Source organism: Sphaerodactylus townsendi, linkage group LG02, assembly GCF_021028975.2.
Source record: "Sphaerodactylus townsendi isolate TG3544 linkage group LG02, MPM_Stown_v2.3, whole genome shotgun sequence".
NCBI lineage: Eukaryota > Metazoa > Chordata > Lepidosauria > Squamata > Sphaerodactylidae > Sphaerodactylus > Sphaerodactylus townsendi.
This window is the reverse complement of record NC_059426.1, coordinates 172,239,683-172,253,192: the sequence shown is the minus strand read 5'-3', so window position 1 is coordinate 172,253,192 and position 13,510 is coordinate 172,239,683. Positions and strand designations below refer to the sequence as shown.

General features: G+C 44.7%; 1 protein-coding gene across 2 annotated transcripts in view; it reads left to right on the top strand.

Annotated features, from left to right (window-relative positions):
- Positions 1–12,029, top strand: part of DAAM1 (dishevelled associated activator of morphogenesis 1) — a 151,782-nt gene extending 139,753 nt beyond the window's left edge. For both annotated transcript variants that reach the window (XM_048485866.1, XM_048485865.1), the window contains 5 exons: positions 323–430; positions 3,050–3,110; positions 4,427–4,558; positions 8,337–8,507; positions 9,078–12,029. In XM_048485866.1, the coding sequence (XP_048341823.1) occupies positions 323–430; positions 3,050–3,110; positions 4,427–4,558; positions 8,337–8,507; positions 9,078–9,287 (682 nt within the window). In that variant the 3' untranslated portion in view covers positions 9,288–12,029. The remainder of the gene's footprint in view (positions 1–322; positions 431–3,049; positions 3,111–4,426; positions 4,559–8,336; positions 8,508–9,077) is intronic.
- Positions 12,030–13,510: the final 1,481 nt, after the last annotated feature.

Here is a 13,510-nt window from a genome sequence, read left to right as displayed (position 1 = left end):
CCTCACAGGATGTTTGTTGTGAGGGGGGAAGGGAAAGGAGTTTGTAAGCCACGTTGAGTCTCCTTACAGGAGAGAAAGGGGGGATGTGAATCCAATTCTTCATCTTCTTAACATATGACAGATAGGTATATGAAAGGACGTTTCCCCCTGGCAGGTGCAGCTTTGGGATCTGGATGGTAAGTGATGCCAGGGAGGGCGGGAGCCATATCTGACAGAGTTTAGGCTCGATTTGATCTAGAACCCACTGATTTGTCTTTTTTGACAGTCCATGTCTAATCTTCTGCCATCCTAACGCATTCTCCCTTGTCTATCAGTCTCATAGGAACATTACCCTGCTGCACTATCTCATCACCATCGTAGAAAAGAAATACCCCAAAGTTCTCAACCTGCATGAAGAACTGAAACATGTCCCAGAGGCTGCCAAAGTCAAGTAAGTTTATTTGTTTTTGTGAAAAATTGCACCCTGCCTTTCCATAAAAGGCTTGAAGCAGACGATGAGAAGACTGGAAAACAGCGATAAATGCTTTGAACATAAGAACATAAGAACAAGCCAGCTGGATCAGACCAGAGTCCATCTAGTCCAGCACTCTGCTACTCGCAGTGGCCCACCAGGTACCTTTGGGAGCTCACGTGCAGGAGGTGAAAGCAACAGCCTTCTGCAGCTCTTGCTCCTGATCACCTGGTCTGCTAAGGCATTTGCAATCTCAGATCAAGGAGGATCAAGATTGGTAGCCATAAATCGACTTCTCCTCCATAAATCTGTCCAAGCCCCTTTTAAAGCTATCCAGGTGAGTGGCCATCACCACCTCCTGCGGCAGCATATTCCAAACACCAATCACACGTTGCATGAAGAAGTGTTTCCTTTGATTAGTCCTAATTCTTCCCCCCAGCATTTTAAATGAATGCCCCCTGGTTCTAGTATTGTGAGAAAGAGAGAAAAATTTCTCTCTGTCAACATTTTCTACCCCATGCATAATTTTATAGACTTCAATCATATCCCCACTCAGACGTCTCCTCTCCAAACTAAAGAGTCCCAAACGCTGCAGCCTCTCCTTTGGGCTGTATATTAGTTGTGTCTTCCTCTGACGCAAGAAAGTTCTGCGCTGTGCAGTCCTGGGGAGCAATGTAAGACTGTGGCCACGAGCTACTTTAATGCCCACTGCAGATGGAAGTTTGTTTCGACTTCTCAATGCAATCTGTCCCTGTGACCACAAGGGGTTCCTCGTTTAGGCCTGTTCCTCACAAGTCTCCAAAAACATTTGCAGAATGTTTGCAAAACTTTTTTCAATCCCCCCTTTTCGTCTGCACTCACCCCTCGAAATGCCCCCTGGCCTTCATTTTGTGTGTTTTTTCCCGTTGTTTCCCATTCTGTCTGGAATCAGTGCTTCATTGCCTCAAGCTCAGATTCTCCGTAGCTCGTGTAAATGAAGCTTTGAAGATTTAACCCCCCAATTAAAAAGCCCCAGTAATGAAGGAAATAATCAGGTGGGAAGGAACAGAGTGAGTGCAGTAAGGTGATAGAAAACAGCAGTGAGGAGGAATTTCGGGGATGGCAGAGAGGCGTGGAAAACATATTCAATAGATCGCACAACCCCAAAATCATTTCAAAAACGTTTCAGGGTTAAGATTTGTGATAAAAGAGCATGCGTATAAAACGATTTGAGGCTGCAAATAAAACACTCTCAGAATGTTTTGGGGTAAAAACCATGTGGAATTTCACAGAGGAAGCATTTTATTTCCTATCTCAAAATGTTTCATTTTGGTTGTACGGAAAGGGCCTTACGTCTGTTTGCATAAGTGCTTAAAGCATCTTCGCTTATCCCAGCTAGATTCGAGTCCATTAGCACCTTCGAGACCAAAATTTTCATCTCATTTATTACATTTCTATACCACCCTTGCCCTTACGGGCTCATACGCTTTTGGGGCATATAAGCTTTTGAGAGTCAACAGCTCCTTTTGTGTGTGACTCAGGGAGCTGCTGACTCTCTACAGCAGTGTTTCCCAACCTTTTCAACGTCGTGGTACCCTTGACCTTGCTCTTCATATCTCAGGGTACCCTTGAAGCTCGTTTGGTTTGGGGTTTTTTTTTTGCATTTTTTAGGTTTTTTTCCTGTTTTTGGCTTGTAGGTTGGGGAGTGGCAAGCAGGGGGAGGGGAGGGGAAGCCACGTTGACAGCCGTGTTGTTTGTTTGCCTATATTCAGCATGGGTTGGGGGGATTTAAAGGGAGAGCTCCCTTTAAATCTACTCCCCCCCCCCCAATCCACACCGAATTTAGGCAAATAAAACAATGCTATTTTTCAATGTTGTTTAAAGGGAGCACATGAGGCTTCCAACCCCTCTCCCTTCAAAATCCATTTGATTCTGGTGGGGGGGTGGGCAGGCGGTAGCATTGTCATGGTACCCCTGGGACGTGCTCATGGCACCCCAGGGTACCACAGAACCCTGGTTGGGAATCACTGCTCTACAGCTTACACCCCAAAAACCTTGTTGGTCTTTGAGGTGCAATTTTTGCCAATTTTTTGGGTGTCAGATACCATCCATATATCATTTTATAATGATTTTCTTTCAGGTTATATACCATGCTGTAAATTTTAAATCCCCTTTCCATAGTACTGACCCATTTGAAGCTTGAGGCCCAGTGCCTTTCGTACAATATGAATCTGGCTGTTACTGAGTGAGAGCCTTAGTTCAGCAGCAAGTATTGCCTACTCAGACTGGTAGCAGATCTCCGTGGTCTCAGGGGGCGGTCTTTCACAGTCCCTACTTCCTGATCCTTTGAACCAGAGTTGTTGGAAATTGAGCTTGGGACCTTCTGCATGCCAAAAAGATGCTTTACCACTAAGCTACAGCCCCATGCGGACATCATCATCCATTATTGGTGCCCATTTACTTCATCCGTGGTACTGAGCAAAAAGTCGGTCACAATGCTATATATGTATTCTCCTCCCACCCCACAATGGGAAAAACACAAGTGACTTCAGAGTTGCGTTCTGGACATGTGCTAGGCACAGCTTTGCAAATGTAACGTCTTTTCTTTCTTTTCGGCAGCATGACAGAGCTGGAAAAGGAAATCGGCAACTTGAGGAGCGGTCTCAGAGCCGTGGAGACGGTAAGTGTGGCTCGCTCACTTCAAGGTTTCCCCACTGTGCATCAAAGCAGGGTTTTCTTTTTTAAAGCATGTAGCCCGAATCGGTAGGAAGTGAAGCTTTTATCTCACTTCCTGGAGGCCGGCTGCTTTCTCTTGCCATGCCTGCATCTCGTTATTTCTTATTAGGGTTTTATAAAACTTCTAATTGCAGGGAGGAGTTTCATTTGTGCTCTGGTTTGCTGGACCCCTTTTGTATTCTTGGGTATACAGCGTCCACCTACCTTCCCTTTTCATCCCATCCCTGGTGGCGGTGAAAAGTGCTGTCAAGTCAGAAGTGACTCATGGCAACCTGGTAGGGTTTTCAAGGCACGAGACGAACAGAGGTGGTTTGCCATCGCCTGCCTCTGTGCAGCAACCTTGGACTTCCTTGGTGGTCCCTCATCCAAGTACTAACCAGTGTTAACCCTGCTTACTTTCTGAGATCTGACGAGGTCACGCTAACATGGCCCAACCAGGTCAGAATAGTCCCGTCTCCACTTTCACACAAATGCTCACACACTTGCTGCGACCCCATTTTGAAGGTCAACAGGTATATTTATGTATAGTCCTGTTTGCAGAGTAACGAGCAGAATGTGACTTTGTGTGCCACTTTAAAATAAGAGCAGTTAACTTGGTAAAGATCAGCCTTTTACCTCAGAAATCATAAACAAAAGAGCTTTACTTATACTGAGAGAGAAATAGACTATATACATAAACGAAGTATCACTTATATATAGATACATTCACAGTTCATGATACATGTTATGGTATCCAAATTGTAATAATACGATTACAATTTGGATACCATAACATGTATCATTTACAATATTTAACATTCAGTCAGACTTTTGTACACTTTAGTTAACAGAATACTTAACAGCATCTTTCCTCAGCCAGCGTCAGAGAGCAACCTGTTTCCAACTGTCACTTTTAGAATGTCAATTGAGATCTCCCAGAATTCTGTGCTGCTGCTGCTGCTGCATGCAAGGCTGTAAAATCCAACACATTTAACCATAATTTGTCTATCATATGCCTTTGTTAATATTGACTATAGTGAATGGTATCCAGAGTGTGCCTAATATCCCCTGTGCTGGGAGGGAGGGATAATCTTTAGGTGGAAAAGACCATCTTTATATGGATGCGCCACCTGCACGTGGTTGGTTGCGGTATCTGGGCACGTGCTTTTATCACAGAAATGAAAGAGGCCTCAGCCCTCTGGAAGGAGTGTAATGTGGTCTCGAAGGTTTATTTCAGTCACCACTTTCCTCACTCATGGAAATAAAATTGTTTCTCCAAAGGAGTTGGAGTACCAGAAATCTCAGCCGTCCCACCCTGGAGACAAATTCATTACTGTTGTCAGCCAGTTTATCACCTTGGCCAGCTTTGGTTTCTCGGACGTGGAGGATCTTCTGGCGGAGGCCAAAGAGCTGGTAAGAAACTGAAGTTGTTGGAACGTTTCTGCTGTTTCCCAGGTCGTTTCCTTCTGCTTCCAAACTGTGCCCGTGATCCTGCTCCTGATAATCAGGCCCATTTTATAGCTGGTTAAACTGAGGGTTAGAGAAGGCAACTTTCACAGGCGGGAACCTGGTTCTCCTTGAGATACCACACAAGGTCAAAAACATTTAGGAAAGTGCTTTCTTGTCTCCAGTGTCAAACTTTGAGTGTCAAACTAAAGACTGGAGACTTTGAGTGTCAAACTAGATAAGATGCTGAGAGTTCTGTGAACAGACTCCCAGTGAGTTTTCTTTTTCTTTTCTTCAAATATTGTGTCAGGAGATGGAGACTCGTCACTCTCCCCATTTTCTAGACCTAAAATGCGTCTAGGAAGCCATTATTTACCCTATTTAAGAGGAAGAGGAGTTTGGATTTATACTCCACCTTTTTCTCCCGTAAGGAGACTCAAGGTGGCTTACAAGCTCCTTTCCCTTCCTCTCCTCACGACAGACACCTTGTGAGGTAGGTGGGGCTGAGAGAGTTCTGAGAGAACTGTGACTAGCCCAAGGTCATCCAGTAGGAATGTAAGAGTGCAGAAACACATCTGGTTCCCCAGATAAGCCTCTGCCACTCAGGTGGAGGAGTGGGGAATCAAACCCAGCTCTCCAAATTAAAATCCACCCTCTCTTGAACACTACGCCGCACTAGCTGGAAGTGCTTTCTTATCTCCATTGTGGCCTTTGAGCGTCAAACTTGTTAAGATGCTGAGAGTTCTGTGGACAGACTCCCAGTGAGCTTTCTTTTTCCTCTTCAAATATCATATCAGGGGGTGGGACTGATTGCAGTTTGGGCAATCAGAGGAGCAAGGTAAATCTCTTGTCACTTTTCCCATTTTCTAGGCCTAAAATGAGCCTAGGAAGCTGCTATTTACTCTATTGAGACACCATGAACCGCTATCTGTATGTTTGTCCCCCAAATGGGCCATGTAGCTGCTTGTTGGGGCTGTTTTCAGTCAAGAAAATGGAAAGGGGGGAGGCCGAACTCCCCACCTCATACGGTAACCCTGATTGGAACATGGCCCTGTGTGCCTGATATCTAGGGTTGCCATTTCTGGGTTAGGAAACTCCTGGGTTGGATTTGGGGATGGAACTTGGGAAGGGCAATAACTGGGTAGGAAAGGACCTCAGCAGGATAAAGTGCTATTAAGTCCACCTTCCAAAGCAGCCATTTTTTCCAGGTGAACTGATTGATCTCTGCTGCCTGGAGATCAGTTGTAATCAGTGGTGGGATCCAAAAATTTTAGTAACAGGTTCCCATGGTGGTGGGACTCAAACAGTGGCGTAGCACCAATGGGGCTGGGCGGGGCACAATGGGGGCGTGGCCGGGCATTCCGCGGGCGGGGCATTAATAATTTCTCTGTTACTGTAAAAAACTCTTACTGTAAAAAAAAAAGTTCCTAATTTCCAGCTCGAATCTTTCTGTCCATCATTTAAACTCATTATAGCAAGTCCTATCGTCTACTGCCAACAGAAACAACTACTTCTCCTCCAATTGACTGCCTGTCAAATACTTAATACTTTCAAATACTTAATTTTGTTTCTAGAAATCAAAAGAAGGATACTTTCCTTCAACAAGGAACTTGACCATATTTCTAAAACATGTTTTTAAAACAGCCCAACAGGGAGAATTATCCCGTTTTCTGCTTTCGCTAACCAGCCACATAGGAAACGTTATGATTTTTGGACCTAATGGAATTTCTAACGGAAAAGCAGACCCAATTAGTAACCCCCTCTCGGCACACTCTCGGGAACTGGTGAGAACCTGCTGGATCCCACCTCTGGTTGTAATGCCAGGAGATCTCCATCCCCCACCTGGAAGTTGGGAAGCCTGCTCCATGTCTGAAGGGGAAAAAGGTTGGGAACTCTTAGGCCCCTTCCGCACATGCAGAATAATGCACTTTCAATCCACTTTCAATTCACTGTGCAGAATAGCAAAATCCACTTTCAAACAATTGGGAAAGTAGATAAAAAATCCATTATTCTGCACGTCCGGAGCGGGCCTTAGATGTTCATCTGGCTGGGCTTTCAAAACCAGTTAAACCTGGTGTCAAGAATGGTTGACAAGAGTGAGATCTAAACAGGGTTAGGGACACAGCTGAACCCTTCTAGTTTTCTGTGCTTTCCTTTTCACAGGCACTGGGGTTATTTCCCAGGTATCCTCTTTGATTTTAGCTTGCTGTTTTCCCCACACTGCACACAGCTGTCTTTTTAACAACTTCCTGCTTACACAGATTCCCCTTTTCCCCCTCAGAAAAGAAGGGGGGAGAACAGGAAGAATGTCTTTTTTTAGAAGTTTCGCTGCCACATTTGGTTCCAATAGGGATGCATGTGGTGGCAATAAATAACACCAAAAAGAGCAGACTTTCAAAGAGAAGTGGAAAGTGAAAATTTTCCCTCTCCCGGCCATGGGTGAATTTTTATGTCTCCTGTGCTGCGATATGGGGGCTTCATTAGTTTTTATGGTTTTTGAGTTAATAAAGGAAGGTGGGGGAGGCACTAAATAATAAAGGCTTTTGAGTAGAAACTTCCAAAGTTGCTTGCTGTTGGTGCTGGTTTGGCTTTGGGATGGTATTATCTAGCACCGTCTGTATTATTTATAGTATAGTTTGAAAGTTGGCATCTATGGATCTAATGGTGACAATGTAGGCCCGCTCTGCGGATATCTAAATCTGCAGATTGAGGCCACAGTGACATTAAGCAGACATTTTCTGCAAACTTGGGGGATCTGGCCATAGCATGTAAAGCTGTGAGAAGTTCCAGACCCAGTCATGGCAGTAGCAAATTCTGGCAGTGTTCCTGCCGCACCGAGGCTTAAAGGTGGGTGGTGGGTTTTGTAGCTGCACTTGGCTCAGCAATGGTGTGTGTAGGGGAGAGAGATGGGATTTCATCCTCCATGAATCTTGCAGGCTCTCCACTTGCTCTCTATCTATGGAGAGCAGGTGGACTCAAATCTGGAGAACCAGTGTATTGTCGAAGGCTTTCACAGCCGGATTCAACTGGTTGTGGTGGGTTTTCCAGAAAACCCACCACAACCAACTGGAGAACCAGGTTTGACTCCCCACTCCTCCACTTGAGTGGCAGTCTCTTATCTGGTGAACTGGATTTGTTTCCTCCCTCCAGTAAACTATAGCCTTTAACAGAAATGATTAAAAGTACTATATCAAATAGCCCAATATATCAACAATAGAAAACGATACAATACATGGATAACATATAACAGGCAGAAAAGGGATTCCAGAATATACACGAAAGATAATAAATCTCTGTATAAATGATATCCCTTCAGTGAAAATGCAATAAAATATTCAGAAATCTGACATGATGGAAGGTTACTTGGATGAGGTTTGAGTGCCTCGACAACCCTTTTCTTAAACCAGACCAAGGCTTTAAAATTGGAGTTGATGAATTCATGGAGGACAGGGCTATCAGTGGCTATTCAGTCATTATGGACATCTATTCCCTCCAATCCCAGAGACAGCATAGTATGCCTCTTTATATCCATTGCTGGGGAGCACAAATCATCTCATTTATCGGCTTTCTAGAGGCAGCTGGTCGGCCCCATTGTGAACAGAGTGCTGGATTTTATGGGACTTGGGGGGTGGGGGTGGGGGCAGCATGGCTTTTTGAATCCCCCTAGGCTAATGGGTTCAGTGGGAGAGGACTATATTGGGCCACTGGATTTCCTCCCCCAAGAACCTTGATCTTCTTCTTGCAGTTCGCCAAGGCTGTAAAGCATTTTGTGGAAGACGTGGGGAAAACCCAGCCCGATGAGTTCTTCGGGATTTTTGACCAGTTCCTCCAGGCTGTGACAGAAGCCAAACAAGAAAACGAAAACATGAGGAAGAGGAAGGAAGAAGAAGAGCGGCGGGCACGCATGGAGGCTCAGGTGAGTGCATGTGCATTGAGGGGGGAATATTGTGCATGCGTGCTTTAATTTTTAATATAATCTTTAATTTTTATCTTTTACCTTATCAATAGATTGACATAAAAAGGCAAACTACTAAAGAAATGTCTTGAATAGAGCATCTGTACATTTTGCCCGAACGCTAGTTGTCTTTGTCCCAAAACTGGGACAATCAAGTCAATCCAGCCAGCTTTTGAAATTTTGTCTGGGGTGGCATAATTCACTGGTGCATAGAAACAGATTTGTCCCACGGGAGGGGACTGTGGCTCAGTGAAAGGGCCTGGAGTTGGCACGCAGAATATCCCAGGTTCAGTCCCAATCATCTTCAGTTAAAAGGAACAGACAGTGGCTGGTGTGCAAGAGCTCTGCCTGAGATGCTGGAGAGCAGCTGCCAGCTTGAGTAGGCAATACTGATTTTGATGAGCCAGTGGTCTGACTCAGTATCAGGGATCTTCCTATGACCTCACGCTCTTCAGCTTTACTTGCATCAGTTTTGGTGGCATTAATTATCCTTTTTTAAAGTTCCTTGTCCTCTTTTCCCTCCCCGCCCAGCTCAAAGAACAGCGCGAGAGGGAGCGCAAGGCCCGGAAGGCGAAAGAAAACAGCGAGGAAGGCGGGGAGTTCGACGACCTTGTCTCTGCCCTGCGGTCCGGCGAAGTCTTCGACAAAGACCTCTCCAAACTGAAACGCAATCGCAAACGCATCACCAATCAGCTGGCGGACGGCAGCCGCGAGCGACCCATCACGAAACTCAACTTCTGAATTTCCTTTGGACGGAAGAGTGCGAGCGTGTTAGAAGGACTCTGTCGAGCAGCTGCGCTGAAAAGGCCCGTGTTTGCCTGTCTTGTGACTCGACCAAACGAGCTCTTCCCCCGTTCTCGTTTTGTGTGCGCGTGCTCGCGGAAGCGTGTGTGCGAAGGTGCCGTAAATGAATCTGGTTGGGCTGGTGGGTGTGGGGGTGTCGGGAAGTGTTTGTGAGTGTGTTTATGCACACGTTCCCAGCTGCCTAAACCAGTGTTCCCCTTTCCTTTCCCTCCACCAAGAAATATTTTGAAACAGTAGCTTTTCCGCTGTCCAAACACAAGCAGTTTGAGAAAGAGAAGGTGAAAAAAATTCCCACTGGAAATCTCCGAAGCTTTCTAGTGGGAAAACAGACAAGAGGCAGGGGATTCCGTTCACGATGCTGTATGTTTTTTCTTTCCTTTTAAAGGCCAGCCTGTGAGATTCTGATTTGTATCAGAGTTCTGGCGCCCTTCTCTCCTCCCAATAGTTCTTCCAACCCCAAATGACCCTGCAGTGCGGGGGACGGGGGGAGCTTACACTTTTCAGTTCGGATCCAAACTGGGGCCTTGCACCACCGTTTAAAGGGAAGAAATGCTGACACGTTCCATACGGTGAACTCCTACCGTCTTGTCTGGTTTGGACCTTACAAACCTGTAAACGGTTCTGTGGATGAAAACATGGGGGAGATTTAAGTGGGAAAGGACGGGTGAAATAGGGAGGCCGTATGTATGAACCTTGGTTGAGAAAAGCCGAGCGCGAGCCGTTGAAATTAGGACCGCAGGCAGCTGAAAATCCGTTAGAAACTCCTAAATCATTGCTGGTGAGAATCGAAGTAATTGGTTTGCGTTATTCGAAACTTGAACTATACCCTTCCCCTTCGTGGTGATTGTTACCGGTTCCACCATTCTTGTCTGTAACCCGCCCGCTCCATCTCAACGGATTTCTCTTCTGTCATTGGTTTCCAGTGAGATGCGTTTCCCCCCCACAAATCCTCCTAAGCCTGCTAAAGAAAATTTACCCAGAGGACGTTCTTCTTGCTGTGACAGTTCATACGTGGGAATTTGCTTATTGTCTTGCCTGAGTTGGATGGAGGATGTTTTGTGCTTCTTTTTAAACTGGGAGGCAAAGAGCTCCATGTTTTAAGTTCTCTCCCCCAGCCATGGGACAAACTGTATTCTCTGTAAATATAGGTCAGGATTGATTCTGTCTGGGCCGGTTCCGTTGCATGGCAGCCCCTGGAGGGACTTGAGGGTTTAGACACAGGCTCACAGCTTAGGGGTCCCTTTGACACGCACACTAGACGTTCCCCCATGCGCACAAACATCAGTTAAAGCTGCATTTTCAATTCCTTCTCGTCAGATGGACCGACTTACTAAACGGATTATGGCTTGGGGTGGGGCTACTACAACCAAAATGGTTCTTAAGAGCCCCCATCCCGATGTTGTGAATGTGTCCTCTGACATAGCTTGCTCCCCCGTGAACACCACAGTGCCACACAGCCTGGATTCTTTGCACATGGAATTGTGGCTTCATTCCGGGATTGCCCTGGATTCAAAGGAGGAAGGTTAGACGCTGCTTTCTAGCAAAGGGAGTTTTGAAAGGGACTGCCATCCGCTGACGTGTTGTTGTTTTTTTAGGGATTTTAATTTATAATGTAAAAGTAGCCAGAGGAAAAAGAAAGGCCAAAACCTTTTTTTTAAATTTTTGTTTGTTTTGTTTCTTGAGACGTATGTTTCGCTGTTCATATTTTGTCTTGCAAATCTGTCAGCAGAACTACCTGTAAAGAGATCGATCCAAAATTCTACTAAACCCAGATTACTCAGGGAGTAATTAATAATTTAAAAATAGTAATACAAAAAAAAAAGAAATAATTGGGACACTTTTTTTGAAAAAAAAATGCCAATACTATAGCACGGCTTAATATTCTTAAATTATAGAGAATATAGACTGTTACTTTTTGTTCGTTTGCTTCCTTTTATTTATTTGTGGGTTTTCTCTTAAGTGATTTTTATACTATCATCGCTGTGTTGTGATCCAAGATGTAATGGGGATATTGTGCATTTGTGTGTGTTTTTCTTTTCCTGTGGAGGTTTTTTAGTTAATCCCTGTTGCATTTGTAGCCGTTTTGAAATATGCTGGTCTTGTAAAAGATATTGACCGGTGAGAAATTCGGATGACATTTTTCCCCTTCATGTACTGAACATCAATATGTGGAGTTTTTCTTCACAGATCCTGATGTAGCACAGAAACTGTGTAGAGAGCTGTCCAAGAGAGAGTGTGCATAAAAGCGTGTGCGTGTGTGCATTTTCTTTTTACAACTCTAGCTCTTCTTCAATTTTTGGATGTGCCGCATGCGCAGACGACTCTTCAAATAGCTTGCGAAGCAGTTAGAATGCAAAAGCCGATTCTCCGAACCGCTGTGAAATCTACCGAATGTGCAAAGGCAGCACATTTGCTATAAAAGCTGGAAACGTAGTTGATCTATAACTGTTCCTTAACTAAAGTGCCTCTATTTTTTTATATAATTTTTTTTTTCTCCATTTATAGCCGGAAGAAATTTGGCCAGATTACGATTAAAAGAACGGACTTTTCTTCAAAACGAGCTGGGACGGTCCAATGATTTGTATTTAATGGTTTTGAGATTTTTTTTTCCTTAAAAACAAAACGTGTTTTGAATTTGGAAACAAGACTAATAAAAGAGGAATGGGTGCTGTCTAAACAGTGGCGGTTAAGGGGACCTTTCTTGGCCCGTAGCTCAAGAGATGTCGGGCGGCGGGCATAAACTGGCCATTTTGGGTACACTATTGCATCTTCAGAATGTGACCTGGGAAAAGGCGGGTACCTTATTCTCCCAGGACACACCTGTGTTAACTGCAGGAAAACATGGGCCTCGTGCACCTGTTTACAAGGGCCATGTGACCTAGCAGGAGACGTGAGGAGATCTGGCATTCTTCCATGTGGAGATTGAAACTACTGAGCCAGTATTTCTGATCTCCTAAGGGGTGCCTCCCAGAAGCGCACACAGTTCTGGAAAACCATTCCAATTACCTTCACCACGACAAACAGTGCTTTGAGTGATTGGGAACGGGTCTCCTCTTTCCCCTTGCCCTTTCATGTGCGCTGCAAGACCGCTTCTTGCAGCTCACGTCCAGGAAATCCATGTGCTTGTGGGAGAAAAACTGAACCATGTAGCCTCACACCTTTGGGGGGGGCTTTGAGTTCAAATTTTACGAGCCTTAATTGCACGGGAGTGTAGCAGAGGATGTTCCAGAGTGCCTCGCTCACACAGTCCCAACCATACCGTTGAAAACGAAGAGAGGTCGTTCCGTTTAGGTCATGGCATCGCACTCGAGGAAATGCTTCAGTCGTGTTCCTGCCCAATACAATAGATGGGGGGGACAGACCATAGATTTGTGAATTATCAGCCCTAGAAGAGGCCGCGTGTGAATGGAGTCGTTCGCTTTTAAAGGGGCAGAGCTCGATTCTCTTGCCTTCGGGATCAGCCGGAAAGTAATTTGGGCCCGTAGCACATCTGGGTTCTGCAGTCCGACACATTGCCATAGCATGCCACAGCAGCTTTGTCCAGCGGTCTACTGGTGTTGAGCGCATCGAGAACCAACCTGTAAAAAAGTGAGGTTTGTGCTGTACAAAAAAAAAAGTGTTAAAAGTGTTCACAGGTGTGTTTGCTTCAATTTTGCAGCTGGTCACAGCATCTCGTGGGATTCTCGGGAATTCCTGCTGCACGGATGGCAAAATTGGGAAGCCAGACATTGGTTAAAGCCTTTCTTTCTTTCTTTCTTTCTTTCTTTCTTTCTTTCTTTCTTTCTTTCTTTCTTTCTTTCTTTCTTTCTTTCTTTCTTTCTTTCTTTCTTTCTTTCTTTCTTTCTTTCTTTCTTTCTTTCTCTCTTTCTTTCTTTCTCTCTTTCTCTCTTTCTTTCTCTCTTTCTCTCTTTCTTTCTTTCTTTCTTTCTCTCTTTCTTTCTCTCTTTCTCTCTTTCTTTCTTTCTTTCTCTCTTTCTTTCTCTCTTTCTCTCTTTCTTTCTTTCTCTCTTTCTTTCTCTCTTTCTCTCTTTCTTTCTTTCTCTCTTTCTTTCTCTCTTTCTCTCTTTCTTTCTTTCTCTCTTTCTTTCTTTCTTTCTTTCTCTCTTTCTTTCTCTCTTTCTCTCTTTCTCTCTTTCTTTCTTTCTTTCTTTCTCTCTTTC